Source organism: Abramis brama, assembly GCF_963993115.1.
Source record: "Abramis brama genome assembly, chromosome: 4".
Lineage (NCBI taxonomy): Eukaryota > Metazoa > Chordata > Actinopteri > Cypriniformes > Leuciscidae > Abramis > Abramis brama.
The window spans coordinates 39,600,031-39,619,431 of NC_139966.1; the positions used below are offsets into that span (position 1 = coordinate 39,600,031).

Genomic DNA, 19,401 nt, shown 5'->3' on the forward strand with positions numbered 1-19,401 from the left:
GTAATGATATGATGCAGCGCCTGAAAAAAGGTTAGTCTAATAGGTTAGACAAACTTAGTCCCGGTCACGTTGGATGTTATACCGAGCTGGGGACTATTTTCAGGCGCTGCGTCATATCATTACGCCTGCTGGACTCATGGTACGGCAGCAAAGTTTCTTGATTATTACGCAGGAATGAGAGTATAGTTCCTAGCCATATCAGCCTAGAAAATCGCAACTTTTCATTTTCCATCGGTCTTAGTACACGATGTAACTACAGTAGAGTCAAGTTTTAAATAGGAAAAATATCAAAACTCTTTGGTAATTTTTTTTGAGAGAGATGCTAATGGTCCTGTCCGATTCAATGATCTATGCTAAGCTATGCTAAAAGTGGTATCGCCAGACCTGGAGATCGGCAGAATGGATTCGAAAACGGTAAAACTCAGCTGTTTAACTCTGGGGGAGTTGTAAAATGAACATATTTCCAAAAAAACTGGAGTATCTCTTTAAGAGGAGCAGCGCCACTTCTTCTCCTGTGTTCAAAACTCATTCACTTCTTGGAGGGAGCCCGGTCTACAGGGTGTCGAGTGATTTTCGTGCATCTAACCTGGACATTGCCATTGGCAACATCAGACCGAAAATATGGCAAAATCATTTACTATGGTGATAAGCATATGGTGATTTTTCTTAAGTATTTAAGTATTTGAAATACTCTAAATACACTCCCTCAAAATATTTTGTTACAAACTACATTTTATTTTTTCCACTCCTGCAAAATACAAATTACAAAATACACTAAAGTAATTAAATACGTATTTAAAATACATTTAATTGAAATACTGCCCATGTCTGAGATCGGATAGCTATCTGATTTATCATAACGATTCCATTTACACCTGGTCACATAAATGTGTTTTTGCGAAACAGATTTAAATCCGATCTTCAATTCCCGCGCTATATGCAGATTTAATGGAGTGCACGTCACCGAAAGCAACAGATATGATGAGAATTTTAATGATCAGCTAAAATTTCAAAATCAAAGACCGCAATAAGAGAGAGCAGTAACAGCCCTGGTAAGATCATTTCGTTTCTTTACTTTTAATGATGATGATTGTGTGTTAAGCGTCTGCGACTTTGACTTTGATTTGCGATAGTTTGCATGTTGGCTTAATGAATATCAGCTTCTCATCTGCGGTGATGCGTGTTCCAGTAGCGTCGTCATATTTTGGCTATAATATTACATATAGCCTATCCACCTGTTTCCGGACGCTCTCACACGTTAACCATTTTTGGGAGGAGTACAATTTACATAAGTGGTTTCAACCACCAGATGCATTTACATTTGTCCAGTTTCGTCTGGAATGCGGCCCAGACCTCCTCCTGAAGTGGTTTGAGCTATCGGATTAAAATCCGTCTCGATTGCGTTTCGGAGGGCGTTTAAAACACAAAGTGGCCAGGTGTAGCTTAGCACCTTTAACCATTTCCCATAATGTAGTCTGACATCTCTTAATTAAATTAAATTAAATTAAATTAGTTAAAAATATATTTGAAACTACTTTAAAAAAGAAAAAACTTTTTTTAATCTGATCGTGGACAATATTAAAATATATCATGATTCATGATAGCCATTACGTCAGTCAAAAGTAAAATATGCAAATTGAAGTATATCAAGAATCTTGATTGATCGACATGTCACGCATTCCTAATAATATGCAAAGTGGTCTTCAGTTAATACCTGTCTCTGTACCGACTGCTGAACTGTACGTGTACAATGTACATTTTAAATAGATACAGTCGTTCACTGAACACCATTAAGTTAGTTTAACTTTCAAATGTCACTTATTCTGTGTGTGTGTGTGTGTGTGTGTTTGCACGCGCGTCTGCGTGTGTGTGTGTGTGGAGGCGCTCCGCCTCCACGCACAAGTACACTAAACACACGAGGCTTGCTTGAGTCAGTTGAACTCACAGCGGTATGAAACAAGACACCTTCATTTCATCAATGACACGAACAGGAGGGGTACATATGAACTTTATTAACATGATGTGAGATGTTATAATGACCGCGGAGTAACTAAACAAACAGGAGAAGGTCTTAAACTGTGCCGGAGAACAACCAACGCACAAGAGGTAAAGCTGCTCATTAACTCATTAATATTAACTACAACATGTACACTTTTGTCAGTGAATACCTTTACGAAGTAATGCAGTTTGTTTCTCTTTAAAAAAAACACACAAAAAAACACTTTATTAAAATGTTAAATGTTAAAAAACATTTTATTTAGGTGCAGTACTTGTTAATTTGTTAAGTACGGTTTTAGTTATTTGTTGATAGATGCTACACTGTATATGGTTTAAACAGGAGATTTCTATCAAACAACAGACCATCACTGTATATTGGTTCCACCACAGTATTATTATTATTATTATTATTTAATTCTATGAGATGCATGGCTACCTAAACAGGTAGGCTATGGGCATAATCTATCTATCTATCTATCTATCTATCTATCTATCTATCTATCTATCTATCTATCTATCTATCTATCTATCTATCTATCTATCTGTGCATCATGCAATGAATAAATGCCCTTACAAAAAGTACTGTGGTGGTACTATGGTATGTGATATAAGTATGTTATTAATGCTATAGTACTGAATTTACTGCATTTACATTGGCCGATAGATTATATTGAATGAATGTTATATTTATTGAATGTCTTTCTAAACCTACAGACTTTTAAAAATATGTGGTATCCATGTTTGACAGACAATGGGATAATAAGGGCACATCACATCATTGTTGTCTCTATTTTTTTCTTTCTGGAAGAGGTTCTTGCACTTTTCTATTGTGCTGGCTCAAAGGATGTTCGTCTTCACGCTCTGCCTGTACTTATGGTCCTGGCTGTCATCCATTCACGGTCTGGATTTTCGCTATCATAACAGCGTTGAAATGGAGCAGTACTTGAAAGACGTCAACAGGACGTTTCCTGAGATCACACATCTACACAGCATCGGACAGTCTGTTGAAGGTAAAACAGCTGTGGTGCAGCGTTAAAAACACAATCGTGACAATAGTTTCCTATGTTTGTCTTCTGTGAGTTAAATTCCTCTCTGTCCGTATGTGTTCCTGCAGAAGAGCACACGGTGTTGTACAGTTTGAGGGCATGTTAATTTTAACAGATGCATGCAACAGGTTCAAACTTATTGCCTGGCCGATCATTAGAGAGCTTATTGTGCAACAAATATTTTTATGAGTCTACAAACAGCAGCAGCAGCAGCAGTACAGTGAGCCATACATGTATGTATCTATGTATGTATGCATAAAACAGTCATTAATTTGATTGGCCCGATATACAGTCCCTCAGCACTGGGATTTTTCACTGTTTGCATTGTCTGTGTTTGCGGGATCGAGACAGGGAATGCCAGTCTGTTTATTTTGCTGTGGTCAGGACAAACCTTTGGCATGCCTTTTTTTTTTTTTTTTTTTTTAAGATTTAGATTTACAAATATAACCAGGATGTACATTAGGATAAAATTATTAAAATAGTAATAATAAAAAGAAAATAATAATAATAAATAAGATAGAAAAATAAACATAAAATATATATTTTTAAATATACAGTGAGGAAAATAAGTATTTGAACACCCTGCTATTTTGCAAGTTCTCCCACTTGGAAATCATGGAGGGGTCTGAAATTGTCATTGTAGGTGCATGTCCACTGTGAGAGACATAATCTAAAAAAAAAAATCCAGAAATCACAATATATGATTTTTTAACTATTTATTTGTATGATAAAATACAAATAAGTATTTGAACACCTGTCTATCAGCTAGAATTCCCACCCTCAAGGACCTGTTAGTCTGCCTTTAAAATGTCCACCTCCACTCCATTTATTATCCTAAATTAGATGCACCTGTTTGAGGTCGTTAGCTGCATAAAGACACCTGTCCACCCCATACAATCAGTAAGAATCCAACTACTAACATGGCCAAGACCAAAGAGCTGTCCAAAGACACTAGAGACAAAATTGTACACCTCCACAAGGCTGGAAAGGGCTACGGGGAAATTGCCAAGCAGCTTGGTGAAAAAAGGTCCACTGTTGGAGCAATCATTAGAAAATGGAAGAAGCTAAACATGACTGTCAATCTCCCTCGGACTGGGGCTCCATGCAAGATCTCACCTCGTGGGGTCTCAATGATCCTAAGAAAGGTGAGAAATCAGCCCAGAACTACACGGGAGGAGCTGGTCAATGACCTGAAAAGAGCTGGGACCACCGTTTCCAAGGTTACTGTTGGTAATACACTAAGACGTCATGGTTTGAAATCATGCATGGCACGGAAGGTTCCCCTGCTTAAACCAGCACATGTCAAGGCCCGTCTTAAGTTTGCCAATGACCATTTGGATGATCCAGAGGAGTCATGGGAGAAAGTCATATGGTCAGATGAGACCAAAATAGAACTTTTTGGTCATAATTCCACTAAACGTGTTTGGAGGAAGAAGAATGATGAGTACCATCCCAAGAACACCATCCCTACTGTGAAGCATGGGGGTGGTAGCTTCATATATAATATATATTACAAGTGTTGCTTAAATGTCCAAATATTATTTTTGTGGTCACTTATTAAGGTATATTGGAAACTTTTATAGCAATATTCATCGAATATCTTTCACTGTCTGATGTAACTGGGAAATTCACATTGGTATCTCTCTGAATGTGCTGCTTTGCTCAAATACAGTACCTAAAAGTACTGGTTCCCCTTGAAACGTCCTGTGTAAAGGTGTTGGATACAATCCCATCAGCCATTTCAGTCCCACTACATGTTGATCATAGTTATTAAAACACATTATTACTTACTATGAGTGAAGCCCTACTAGTCATTCATGCATATTGAAACCACAATGCTTTCAACCCTTGAAAGATTGAATCATCTTAGGTTTTAGATTGATATAGTCTACTTGTATTTTAATAATGTTAAAATTGGTTTAATCTCTCTTCCACATCAGATAAACTGTTTTGTTCATTTAGTGACTTATACACAACATTTGATAAGGATCTTGGCCTCTGACCGAACTTCACGTCTTGTAGCACGTCTTCTAAGCGCCAAATACCAAAACAGTTTAAGTGTAGCAAAGCGGTTCATATCAGCGGCAAAATCACAACTTGAACACTAGTTTCCCATGGTTCTACTCAGGTGCTTGGAAAGACCAGCCAGTTTTACTCTATTACCCCAACAAAAGGATCCTGGGTAGCTTCAGTGCCATGCTTCAAAGGTCTTTCTCTACGCCTATACGGTCATACTGAAAGAACGTTTTGAAGTAGGCTGTTTTGTCTGGGGATGTTTGAAAGGATAGTTTGCTCATCCCATTTGTTATTTGAAAGGGAAATCAGTTCAGCTAAAGATTTGCTGTTTTTCCACAGACGGTCAATCTGACAGTGTTAAACAGAGACGGTAAACACTTGCCCGCACAGGAGCACAATGCAGCTCCTGTGCTGAGAGATTGGTATAACAAATAAAGCTGACCTTTGATTTGCATTTGGGTGACAGACAAGACAGTAGTTTTTACAATGAAACAAAATGATCGTCCGGCACTCTTAAGATTCCATGCTAAAGGTTTAGGCTTTTTCTTATTTTAGTGTTGCTCACCCTGGTCCTGTATGACAGTGATTCCCAACCAGATGATTTTACTCTGTTTAAAGCATACAACCACTTTTAGAATATAAAAAATATTAGGCTGATGTAAAAAATAATAATATTAGCATTACCATTCAAACGTTTGGGGTCTGCAAGTTAATGTTTTTGAAAAGTCATGCTTACCAAAGATGTATTTATTTGATAAAAAATAGAGTAAAAACAGAAAAAAAGAAGAAAAAAAATGCAGCAGCCATTACTAATATTATTCTAATATGCTGATTTGTTGCTCAGACATTTCTAATTATTATCATTGTAGAAATCGAGTGTGCTGCCTATGAGATTTAAAAAAAAAAAAATGGGGTGAAATTTCATTGCATACCATAAGACATAAAAGTTGGGAAATTTGAGTGATATAACCACTCCCTGCCATTTGTACCCTGTTTTTCCTTTTAATAAAGTAAGTTTGTTTAGTTACTGTGGCCGCCTAGCTCACGGTTACGGTGAGTGATGGAGACATTGGCTTATCTTTTGGTGAAGGTGCTGCTAGTCCGTGACATTTTAAGTTGATTTGGTTCATGGATCAGGTTGCTCTTTTTGGCTCCGCACAAAAACATCATTGAGTAGAACACATCCGCTGCCAACTCTCTCTCCCTCCCTCTCTCTCTCTTTCTCTCCTTCTGTTTTCTCCATCTGATTTAGATGCTAATATCATGCTGTACACATTCTCTCAACCTCTGTTTCTACAAGGGTGGTCCTCCGTATCCTTCAGACCAAATCTCGTTTACTTCATCTCTAGACAAGAGGAGTGCCCCAAGGCTGACTCCTGGGCCCACTTTAGTTGATTAAAACCTCAAGTAAACCTCTGCTTCCCCCCGTTAAAGATCTCTTTCTGCTAATGTAGGTAGTGCTCAAAGCTAATCCAAGGACACTGCGGTACCATACCATTTCATTTAGCTGATGGAGTCACACTTCAAGAAAGCAACCCCTAATGAAGTTGTTCCCATTTCTTTCATCTCTTGGAAACCTTTGTTACTGGCTGATTGTAAAGCCCATTTCTACAATCACTTCAGACCTCAAGGACATTGTGAAGCCATTGTGCGCTCTTGCCCTGTCAAGCTAACCCCTTGTCCTAATCCCACTGTGTCTCCTATTTAAGGCCAGGAAATAAGAGACCCGAGCTGACTAGAGGTAATCTAGGACACCAGCTGCTTAGCCTGGAAGACAGTCCTTGTTTGTTGACCGCCCTGTCTCGGCCTAATCAGTGTTACAGTTGCCCACCAGGGTAAGAACGGGGCTGGAGGCTGACTATGATTATCTCTGATGTAATATTATGTTTCTTATGCTTGATTAGTTGGGCCTAATTAGCTAAAGTGCTTGTAGAGTGATTAATAACCCAGACAAATGCCAGTTGTCATTTGGCAACATTGTTGGCTTAATCAAGATTACACTACAGAAATCCTTTAAGCATTCATAATTCTCTACATCATTTTGTCTTGTTTGATAAACAGCAGTAATTGGATTTCAGTTCTGGTAGGAAATGCAAAAAACAACTTTGTTAATGGAGGAAGTGGCATGTATCGGCTCTTGTGATTTGTGTAATAGGGAGGTTGACTCTTTGTAACCACTGATGAAGTTGCAATGAAATGGAAGTAGCAACAGATGTTTTCTTAATGTACCTACATCCGAGTGTAACAGATTACTGAAAAAGAAAAAAATGACTTGGTTCTAGAGGTGGCCATAATGGCAAAAATATATCTTACAATGATTCTTTACATTGTTTTTTTAAGACTGGTTCATTTGTTACTAAACAGTCATTTTTAAATAGGGAACTAATGCGCTTCAGGCATGTGCACTCAGAAAACTGTATATCAGAAGTTTGAACTGGCAAGGTTTTAAAACACATGCAAATAATAAACTTTGATAATGATGGAACAACTGCATGTGAGTGTAGCGCCACATTAGAAAATTAAAAACAGCATCTGCAACTGATAGACTTTGCACTATACTACACTAATGATCTCTATGTAAAGGCAGATTGTGGAGACATTTTAATCTTTCACCATCTAATATAGTCATGCTGTATACCTTAACTTGGTTCTACGCATCGGTTGTTGATTGAATTTTCAGATGTGGACGTTGCACTCAAAAGTGGAGGCAGATAAACGTGAGTTTACAGAGGCAAGGTTAAAGCAGATTACATGATTGATTAAATGTCCTGCATACATCATCTGTAATTTTCACTGGAAGGTCCAGCTATGACATTTTCATTAAACATTATGTGGTCAAAACATTTTCTTTTTAAAAATAAAACCCATGACCGGAGGTTTGTTCACAGTACGATCTATAGCTTGCAATTAGAAAATAACTGGGGTGAAATTTCATTGCATGCCGACTTTAAGGAGTCAAATTTAAATCTCACAACAACAAAAAAACACATCAGAGATCACTCCTACTCTTTTGTTGCTTTGGGAATAAAAGTCCAGGTGCTTTAATAGCTGGGCTGATATTATTACAGTATATTGATGCGTATTGGACCAGAAGTCCATTGACTTTTCCGATGACATGGAGACTTGGCTGTAAATGTGAATAATTTTTAATTTTTTTTCTCTGTTTGGAGGTTTTGTGTGAAACTGAACAGGACTCACTGTCAAAATGTCATCAAATTAGTGCTGACAATACCAAACCAAGCTGTTAAAGTTCTCAATCGATGGTATGTGTGAACAAAGCCATACTATTAGGCATGCATGTTGGAGCATGTTTAAGGTTGTGAAGTCTGCTTTCAATGAGTTTGACCCAGTCACAGAGTTTGACGCAATTAGGGCTCGTTCACACAGAACGCGTTTTTGCTTTGAAAAACGCAAGACGCAGGCAGTGGAATGGGGAAAAAACGCAAGATCTTGAGATGCTTTTTTTAAAAGTTAAACTGATTTTAACTTTTTTAGAATGATGTATCATTCGCGAGGCGCTACAAAAGACGCAAGGCGCGAACGCAACGGTTATACACGTCCGTCTAGCGCGAGTTTACATAGAAAAACGATAGAAAAGTAGCACATTTGAATGGAATAAATGCATTCTGTGTGAATGCCACCTTAGACTTACAAGTAAATTTCATGGACTGTGTGTGACATCATGAACAACTATAAATTGTGCATTCAACAGCATTTTGGTGGTGAAAAAAAGATGCCTTTACCAGACAAGTTAATCCAATAATTAGTGTAAAAATTGCTAATCTGTTGGAGGTAGAGAATCTGACACTCTTTCTAAAAGTAACTAAAGAAACTATTGTGGACTTGGAGAGAGGCCCCCTAGTGAGAGTGAAAGGCTTCAAGTATCTCAAGGTCCACACCTCAGAGAGCTTTACATGGACCACACACACCACAGATTAGTTTGGAGGCCACAATAGTACCTCTACCTTTGGTGCCTGGGGATGTCCCGGATGGCCCCCATGATCTTTGTAAAGGTGCACAATTAAAAATGTTCTCACAGGTAGACCTACTGACTGGTGTGTAAGTTCCACACACAGAAAAAAAAAATGTTAGGATGTGTGGATGGGGGTATACATTTATGCATTTTAAGATGTCTGGAGGGCAAACATTGGATAGCAATAGCTTTAAAATCATGTATTTTCACTTTTGTCTGTGTCAGTGAAGAAAAGTGAACCAAAAGTGATGCAACCGTGAAGAGCTGCATTTGTTTTTTGGAATGACACAATTACAATAAATAACTGAATTTTCACTCAGGTGAACTATTTATTCAGATTTTGCAGACCAGCAATGGACGTACTGTACTGTACTGTACAGTACTGTAAAGGTTACAGCGGTTTCTTGTCAAAAAGAGAAAATATTATATATATATATATGTGTGTGTGTGACTGTCCTAACCATAACCTATCAACACACTTGTCAAAGCCACATGTTTTACCTGTTGTGGTGTAGGTCTATATATGCATTACAAGTGAATTAACTGAAAGGCTGTCAGGAAAGTGTAACCAAATGCATTAAATTCATTCACAATATGCACACATTCATTCTTAATATGCAATATCATTCTTAAAATTTATAACATACTAGTATAAATTTACTAGTATGTTATAAATGGCTCTGGTTGAGTTGTTTGCATCCCTGAAAATTAGGCTACTGCTAGTCGTTTAACATTTCGGTAGCACTTTATTTTACAGTCCTGTTCCCCATGTACATACTTATTATAGTAATTGCAATAACTGTGTAAAAACTAATAACACTAAGTACATGTAAGGTCATGTACTGTAAAATAAAGTGCAACCTATCATAGGCTAAAAAGGTTTAGCTTAGCATGCACCAATGCTAAATTTGCTATATACGGTAAACATTATGTTCACAACTTGTAATAGTTACTTCAATGAACTCATTGTTTCTGCTTTAAATTAAACATGATGTTAGCTAACTGCGTGATTTATCTATGTACATTTCTGAAATGCATAACTTAGACACAGTCACCTCTGATAACAGATTACTCTGAATTGAAATGTAGACATGCATTTTCTGTAAAGCTGCTTTATGTATTGTGAAAGTAAATGTGAATTGAATTCGCTACAGGCATCTTACATCTCAATTGCAGGATGTAAGTTCAGCTTTGCCATCACAGGAATACAGTTCATTTTAAAAATATTACAATACAAAAGTTTTAGTAAACTGTAATATTACAGTAATCTTGGTTTGGATGACTGTTCCTCTTTTCAAGCTCATCTTGAAGATTTATTTCTTTTAGTTTTTTCTGAAGCAAGCATGCTTTAACTTGCTCAGTGAATGTGAGATCTCCATATTCAGTAGTCCTCTGAGAGACAGAGACCGAGACAGACAAATAGAGTGAATAAGAGCTAGACGTGAGATTACACGGGATTGGGTTGCCAGGTGCCTGGCCAAACTGTGCAAAAACATTATTTGAGTATCTGGTTAACCCTGAAAACAGTGAGACATTAATCATGTGACCGGCACAAGATCCACACTACTTAATTCAGTTGCAAATGCACTGATTCACTAATTGAAACATTTGTTTGCAGTCGATTAACATTTACATTTTGTCTTTCTAGGAAGAGAACTCTGGGTCTTAATACTGGGTCAACATCCGAGAGGACACAGAACAGGCATCCCGGAATTCAAATATGTGGGAAACATGCACGGAAACGAGGTAATGCAGCCGTGTTCCTTTGTTATGTAGTACAGGACATGGTTTTATTTTCACCAGGTCTTGCATTGTAAGCAGTTCAGTATTACTGATCCGCTTCTAAAGAACCCAGTCTGGCATGTCTGTTTTCTTTAGATCGGGCTAAATTAGGAATTGGAGGCTTCTTTAAATAGATCCAGCTCTTCGTTTGTTTAGTTTTTTTTTTCTTCTTCTTTTTTGTTGTTTGGGCGAGAAGGGGCCAGCGCTGGTCTGAAGGGGCGTATTTGGTAAGGGGTGTGTGGGAAAAGCGGTCTGTGCACAAAAGCATTACAGTCCGAGGAACCGACCGGGACACCAGTGAGGAGCAGTGGACTGTGACCCTCACTGGGAAAAAAAATAAAAAAAATAAAATACAAGGTGGGCTGTATAGGGGGGATCTTTTCACCAATGTGCTCCGCCTCCACACCCACTCAGAACTATTGTGAATTCAGTACTTCCTGTCTTTGTGAGAAGACTAAACCACATTTGCTGAAGAAAAACTGTGGTTGGAATTACTATTGGAGGAATGGGCTGGAAAAGCTTTAGGAGAGAGATTTTTGGGGAAAAAGTGGTCACACTTTAGATTAGGGTACAATTCTCACTCTTAACTAAATATTAAATATAGCCGCGTTTCCACCGCAGGAACTTTCCCCAGGAACTAGGAACTTTCCCCAGGAACTAGTAACTTTGGGGTGGGACTCGGTGTGTTTCGACCACAGGAATCAGGGTCTAAATGAAGTTCTGGGTAAAAATGTCCCCCTCAGAAACTCCCTGCTTGCGAGGTAGTACTTTTTCAAAGTTCAGGAACTTTCGGGGGGTGGGACTTGGGCGCCAAACATGCTGATTGGTTGAGTTCATGCCGCATTTTGATTGGTTGACTCCACGCAGCATTTAATTTCAACCACCATTTTTACAAATCTGTTGTGGTGCGCGCAGTCCTACGTCATCGGACTAATTTGCTTAATCTTCACGGTACTTTAGACCGCGGTGGAAACGCAAAAAGCAACAGGTCTGGGGAAAAAAAAAAGTTCCTGGGACAAATTGTCCCAGATAATTTCGGTGGAAACGCTGCTTACGACTTTTGCCTCAATAAAATCCTAATTACTGCTTATTAATAGTTAGTAAGGTAGTTGTTAAGTTTAGGTATTGGGTAGGAATATGGGATGTAGAATATGGTCATGCAGAATAAGGCATTAATATTTGTTTTATAAGTACTAATAAACAGCCAATATCCTAGTGATTTCCTAATAAGCAACTAGTTAATAGTGGGAATTGGAGCTTAAACTAAAGTGTTACCAAAAATTGACTCTATCCCAGTTTTAATTTGCAGGGATGACTATCCACCTCTACTGCATTTTAAAATTATGGGTGGTACTTCTGGTTTGGGGACCTTCAAATCAAAAAGACTGAAACAACTCATTCCAAATAGGGTTGCACTTCAGCTAATCCTTATCCATCAGTTTGATTGAATAAGCATACATTTTCCATCATGCTCTATTTTTATCCATCAGGAAAATTTCAAAATGTCAATCTTGAAATTTTAATGTGACATTGGTATCATAAGAATACTTGTGATAAGGGCTAATTTCAGTCTGCTGTGTTCTGTTCTCCCAGATAGTTTATTTTTCTATGGATGTGAAAAGTAAGTATTGTATTGTGGTCTACTCTCCCGATTTAATGGACATATCCCATAAATAATTTACTGGAATGCAGTAAGAATCTCTCGTTTTCTCTGCAAATCCTCATTCACATCTCTTTTATGGTTTGTTTTCACTCAAACCATTTAAAGGTTAAATTGGTGCTCAACCAATGTGCATTCTAGTTAGAAACTCTGACTTGAGACTGCGCTAACACCATGTGATGTGACCGTGACGTATGCCTTTAAAATACTACGAAAGCGATTCCAGAGCGGTCGGCTGGCTCATTCATGCACAGTTTCTCCAGAACGGCTGTACAAGCTCTGATGTTTAATGATGACAGCAATCACGTGTGTTTCGTGTTTGTTCTGACACCTTTAGTTCCCGCTAATGCGGACAAATCCAAGTTTTTAAAACCGTAAAAAATCATGTAATCTTAATCTTATATTGCTTTATTGGTATTTAAATAACTTTGGAATTAGAATTTAAATTAAGTTCTTGCACATATGTGCGCTGTACATAAAGTAACACACAAAGTACTGAATGAAATGCTACTGTTGCTGCATAAAAATGTCTTGTATTTGACACATTTCATCAAATCCACTTTGCATACTTCATCAATCCGAACGTCACTAAGGGAAACAGAATTGACAGCTCCGTTTTCAAAACTCCTTCCCCAACGGCAAGCGGCGAATCTTTCTGATCAGTTAAATCCAGTTCCTTTGGGATCTTTTGCCTTTTGATTTGACTTAGACTTTAGTCAAATAAGCAACCACCTAGAATGCAATAGCAACACATTAAAAAACACTGTGAACATCTGTGATCATCTTAGAACATCATCATTTTACATACTGCAGTATTCTCTGTCATTTTGTAGTCATTTTCTTTAAGTAATTTTTTTTTTTTTTATATAAAAATAACACAAATCAGCTTCAAAAGATTTCACGTATATCAGTAGCTACTGTACCTTTGTCAAGTTAAATTTAGCCAGTCAAAGCTTTACTTGTCTGGCACCATGGTGTCACCTAATGAGACCACATCCTGTCTGACCTTTTCAAATCACGCAAATGCAAGGAAGGGAGGTGCATTTCTTAAAACTGTAAACATGTAAACATTACTCAAATTAGTCATGTAAGCATTAACGATCAGCATCCATGAGTCATCTCATGAAAAGAGGTGTGCCAGAACTTTGATACACCACTAAAGTGCTCCTATAATGGTCAGAGTCTCTTAATGACCCCATAAGACAGAACATGATCCTTTTGTATAAACCTGAATGGCAAAAAGTCTCTTTTAAACATCTAGCTCAAGAGAGTGTACAGACTGTAAACAAAGACAGCGCTAGTATGGATTACGGAGGGATGAAAGAGGAGAAGAGAGGGGAATTATGCATTACATTAATGCATTACTCAGATTGAACGTAAATAATTGCATTACTTCGGGCATCATTTATCAGACAAACAGAATTAATCTGTGTTGAATCTATTGCAACAATTGCTTGTTTGTTCTTGAAGCTCAATTAAAGAGCATAGCTTTAGCAACATCAAGCAAGGTTGTAAGTTTCTCAGTTTGTGTTTTTATTGGGAAATGTTCCTTTATGCATTCAGGAGACGCTTTTACTCGGTGCATTAAAGGCAAATGGTTTTACAAACGATTTGGATGAATTTGTTCAGCTCATGTTTCATAATTGGCTGCTAGGTGGTTGCACATTGGCAAGGCAAGTTTATTTATATAGCACATTTCATACACAATGGTAATTCAAAGTGCTTTACATAGAAGAAATTCAAATAATCAAAAGAAATAAGAATAATTAAAACAGGTTAGAATAAAAAAGTACAAACAGTCAGACGAACAGTGGCACAGTACTCATTCAGTGAATGCACAGCTAAACAGAAGTGTTTTGAGTCTGGATTTGAATGTGACTACTGTAGGAGCACGTCTGATCTCTTCTGGAAGCTGGTTCCAGCTGCGGCTGGCATTATACAGTAGCTAAAAGCAGACTCGCCATGCTTAGAGTGAGCCCTTGGCATTTCTTGTTGATGTGATCCTAATGATCTGAGTGATCTGTTGGGTTATATTCAGTTTCAACAGGATGGCCTCCACCCAAACAAACTAAGGCTGATTCAGTCTGTGTTCGATCACATTCATCTCGTTTGGAGATTCCTCATCGAATCAAATCTGTTCTCAAGATGTATAGGCGGTGGTAGGAAACTAGTGTTTGCAATCCTTGTCAGAGCCGTATCTGGGGTAGAGGATGCTAGTGCGGCAATATGTGATGCTCGTGACAATCTGATGTCTCGAGTGACTTTGGGTCTCGCTCTGTTTGTGCCATCGATTAGTGTGTTGATCGGCTTGTTTCTCGACACTCAGTATGGCCTGTCGAGGAGCACTAGATTCATGGGACTCACCGGCTGTATGCTGAGGAATGTATGCTGTATCCATGACGAAGCTCTGTTGTGTGTTCCGAGTAACTTTGTTTCAAGAACTGCAATCCTTTGTAAAAGTCTGTGGCAGTTTGTGCAGTAAGTAGATTCTTGAACCTGAAGAGGCATTTTATCTCTTGTCCTTTTGAATGCAGGCAGTTGTTGGTGACGTTCTTGGTGTGTTGCTATGCTGTTGGTAAGGTGTTCTAGAATGTGCTGGTTGATTGCTTACTGACTATGCATTTAAGGATGTACCGAAATGAAAATTTTGGGCCAAAACCGAGAGTGAAACCTGAGCGCTGAACACTGAGCGGCAGGCGGACGAAATTTCGGTGCGTCCCTAAATGCGTGTCGTGTCTTTATTGGCGTAAGCAGTGCTCGAAGTGGGGCGGTACTCACCGGTACGCAGTACCGGCACTTCTACATTTTACTCTTAAGCGTACCTGCACTTTTTCTTGCGTTCTACTACTTCTCGCATGTAACCGGTACTCTACCACTGACAGAAAAAGCGTCAGTGTCACGCCCGTTTCACATATACTCCGTTTGCAGTGCGTATGCGGTGCGTATTTTTTTCCGCACCCATGTTAACAGGTTAGAGCTTTCACACGGCACGGTCCGGTGATCCGTTCCAGGTGCGGTGCGTATACAGTTCGTTTCCGCACCGAGTCTATTTCTGCTGTGCTACACGCGCTGAATTAAAGTGACAGCACATGGTTCGTGGTCAAAATTAACACAGAATGACATGAAAATATAATAATCTCACCATAAATGCATTTAATTAAATAAAATGTAATAATCTCACCATAATTGTATTTTTGGACTTGCAGACTTGGAGGAGTTCCGTTTTCACGCACGCACGCACACACGACTTGTTTAAATACATTTATGTTGATAATAAATAACAATAAATTGTTGTTGTACCAGCAATATCTCCAAGTTTTGTTTTTCGCTGTAGAAATCTCAAATGTCATGATTTGCCAATGCAAGAGAGTACCGGCACCTTTTTTTCCCCACTTCAAGCACTGGGCGTAAGCAGCTTAAGAATGCACAGATCGATATTTGCCCTGATTTTTCCGATCATGTAAACACCTTAACCTGCGTTCTTTCAGTTTTTTGAAGTGCATTGAAGTGTAATATGTAACGGGAAAGCATCCTTCATGCAGATTTAGGTGCATCCAACCAGAGTTAGTGTTTCACTGGAGGAAAGGTAAAAATATATTATACACTCTGACTCTTCCTCGACCAAAGACATTTTTGAAAATGTGTTCTCATCTCTCGCTGGCGAAGGGGAAGTGGTTATACATTGATGTCACTACTGGGAAATAACCTGTAAAGTCGTGTGAAAGTTTTTTCTTTTTTTTTTCTTGGGTTTATGATTTGCAATGTTAACCAGTAAAACTATTTATTTAAACTATTTGTGGTAGTTATCAACATAGTGGCATGCATAAAAAGGTGCTCACTGGTTTTCATTTACAACTTTAAGCACACTATATTAGTAGACTAAAGCCCTATTCGCACTGGATTAGTATTGGTGACCTCTAGTCATTTGTAATAATTGCGGAGGTTGTCTGTGATCTTAATCCCGTGCGAATCGGCCATGTCTGTAATTTGTAAAGTAAAAATTCTCCCGCAAAATGACCTACCATATTTCGCCGAACACAGAGGTCCTGTGATTAACATTAGTCCCCTGCGAATCGGCATCTCTGTGATTTGGCGGGGTCGTATATAATTTTTTCAAGGTTTTTGTTTCCTGTGCGCCTTTTTATCCATCTTTTGCGAAGAATGGAGGCTGCATTGCATTGGTTTTGATAGTATTTTGGGTGCTGGGTCATATCGCTATACCTACACCATGCAACTGTACAATTTTCAGAAAGAGAAAGCTGAAAATCATCAGAAGAGCGAAACAAAAAAGAATGATTAGATGGAGATGGATGACATGTATAGAAGCATGCGGTAAAGAACATTATTCTGTTTATGATACATCACACAGCTAGACCTATAACGACAAGACATTTCCAAGCAATAGCCTATTGACATAATATCCGGGAGATAAGTCAGTAAATTAGAGTAAAATCACAGGCTTCGGTTATCCTGTGCGAATGCGCCTAATAGGGCTTAATTTAGGGAATAGTGAGTGAAGGTGATTTCAGATACAGCCCAAGTTTCGATGATATTCTGGTCTGTATGGCTTGGGTCCCTTTATAAAGTCTATTGGATTTTTCACCTGTGTTATCATCCAAATGAAAACCATAATTATTTTTGAAAAACAATTGTACACTCTTAATATGAAAATATCAAAAAGCTGCACCATTTGAGGAGCATTCATATCTGTAACATAAACAGACATGCCATAATTTAATACCAAGTATAGGAGCTACTCCTATAATCTTCAAAGTATCATCTACAGGCATGTAAAATCAGCATTATTTTAAGTAACCATTAAGTAACCAACAGTGAGAGAGAAATTCATGGAAAGCTAAAGTCTAGTGACTGTGTCAACACAGTCGAATGACCTTCGGCCTTAGTGCATTGTGACTGACTTGTCTTTTTCCAGCTCTGGTTTTACTTCAATCTTAAATTATTCTGCTGCACGCTGCTCCGGCCAGAGCGGACTCACCGCCTGCTCAAGCTGCGCTGCATGAAAGCACGATTGTGAATATACAGACTGATCTTAGTCCTACCGGAGGTTTTCAACAGTGGCCCCTTTTTTCCCTTCTCTCTCTCTCTCTCTCTCACGAACTCACGCACTCACTCACTCACTCACTCACTCACTCACTCTTGATTAGACCCTCAAAAATGTTGTTCAAACAGTAGCATGATCTTTTTTTTTTATTGTAAAAAACTAGTCAGTGTTTAAGTGGACTTGACATGAAGCTGTGGGTATAATGTGTGTCTGTTTATTTAAATCTCTTGTTGTCTATATGCCAACCTAAAAAAACAGCCCATGTGCCTCGGTAATCAGAAATAGATCTATAAATATTCTCCTCTGGATTAGTTATTTCACTCAATAAAAAAAAATAAAAAAAGCTTTTATAGGCAACAGTGAAGTTAATGTTACAAAGATATTTGACCAGCAGTATTCAGCATAAAGTCTGGTTTAAGTCTGGTAAAGACTTGCCTACTTAGACATGAAAAGACCATATGTAAGGGACAAATCAGTTCAGTTGGTTTCTACCAGTAGAAATACGAATTGCTGTACAGAGGAAAAAGTGATAGAATTTAAAACAAAGTGTTCACTTTATTAATTACTTTTCTGTTTTGAGTCTTCTTTTAAACACAAGATTACTTTGATTTTTCATCCGATTAATTATGCCTAACTATTTACACTAAGGCAAATAGACTGTCACAGTCATGACATTTAAACATTAGTTTCGGATTTATTTTTGCCACATTGTTCTAATCGCTTGAGGTACCATTGTTAATGTCCTCTCTCAGCCTTGTTGGCAAACATACTGCTGTTCTCTTCTAATGCACCATTTAGTCAACATAATAATAATTTTAAAATGACAACGTGTTTTGCAATGTTCTATATACATAGTCAAAGGTTTAAATCTGTATCTGATATATTCAGCTTCATGAACATTGTAGCGTCATGTGTCAGAACAAACACGACTAGGCTTCAGTGATGGCTTTTACAGTGTAATGACAGCAGACCCTTCTCAGCCACTCCCGCAATGGATTATTGCCGATAACCGATAGTTCCAGAAATCGGTTATCGGAGCAGATAAATCTGCAAAATCGATATATCAGTCAACCTATACAGCCAATCATTTATTCAACTGCTTTTAAACCATTCAAGTATAATATGATACAAAATAGAATATTCAGTACTGGCGTTCTGTCTGTGAAGAGTATCTCTCTCTGAACACTAGGGATGGGACGGTATGAAAATTTCATATCACGATAATAGTGACCAAAATTATCGTTATTATCAATACAATCACGGTTTTGTTAAAACGAGATGAAAGTGTTCAAAAATAACTGATGCTCACACTGAAAAAAGTTTTATATTTGAAAATCAACAAACAACAAATAAAACAAGCAGCTCTATGCACTTTTTTAAGCAAGATTCTATTCTGTGGCATTTCCTTCCTTACAATGACGGTCGTCAACGGTGCACATCCATGTGTGGGCTTTTTGTAAAAACTCAAATATGACCACACCGCAGATTTGGTCCAATTAAAATGGCTGAAAAATATCCCGCGCACGGTCACTGCTTTCCGCCATTCCTTCTCGAATAAAAAAAAAACTTTGCGCGCTGCACCTGCGTCAGAGCTGTTGCTGGCTGGACAGGATTTACAGTGTGTTATTAAAATCGCAATAATCAAAGACGGTTTTAATGATAATTAAATTTTAAACGATAATACTAACCGCCAGCACATTTCAATCGTCCCATCCCTACTGAACACACACACCCGAAACAGAAAGCCTCTTCTCAGACAGCATGCAACAGTTCTCTTTTGTGATTTGTTAAGCTTGAGTGACAAAAACACACCAAATTTAAAAAGTATCCTCATAAGCATACGTCTTAAATGAGTTAAAAAGTC

General features: G+C 38.1%; 1 protein-coding gene across 1 annotated transcript in view; it reads left to right on the plus strand.

Moving 5' to 3' along the window:
• The first annotated feature begins 1,908 nt into the window (after positions 1-1,908).
• Positions 1,909-19,401, plus strand: part of cpm (carboxypeptidase M) — a 41,802-nt gene continuing 24,309 nt past the window's right edge. The window contains exons 1-3 of the mRNA XM_084110690.1: positions 1,909-2,106; positions 2,807-3,008; positions 10,682-10,779. Of these exons, the coding sequence (XP_083966816.1) occupies positions 2,843-3,008; positions 10,682-10,779 (264 nt within the window). The 5' untranslated portion in view covers positions 1,909-2,106; positions 2,807-2,842. The remainder of the gene's footprint in view (positions 2,107-2,806; positions 3,009-10,681; positions 10,780-19,401) is intronic.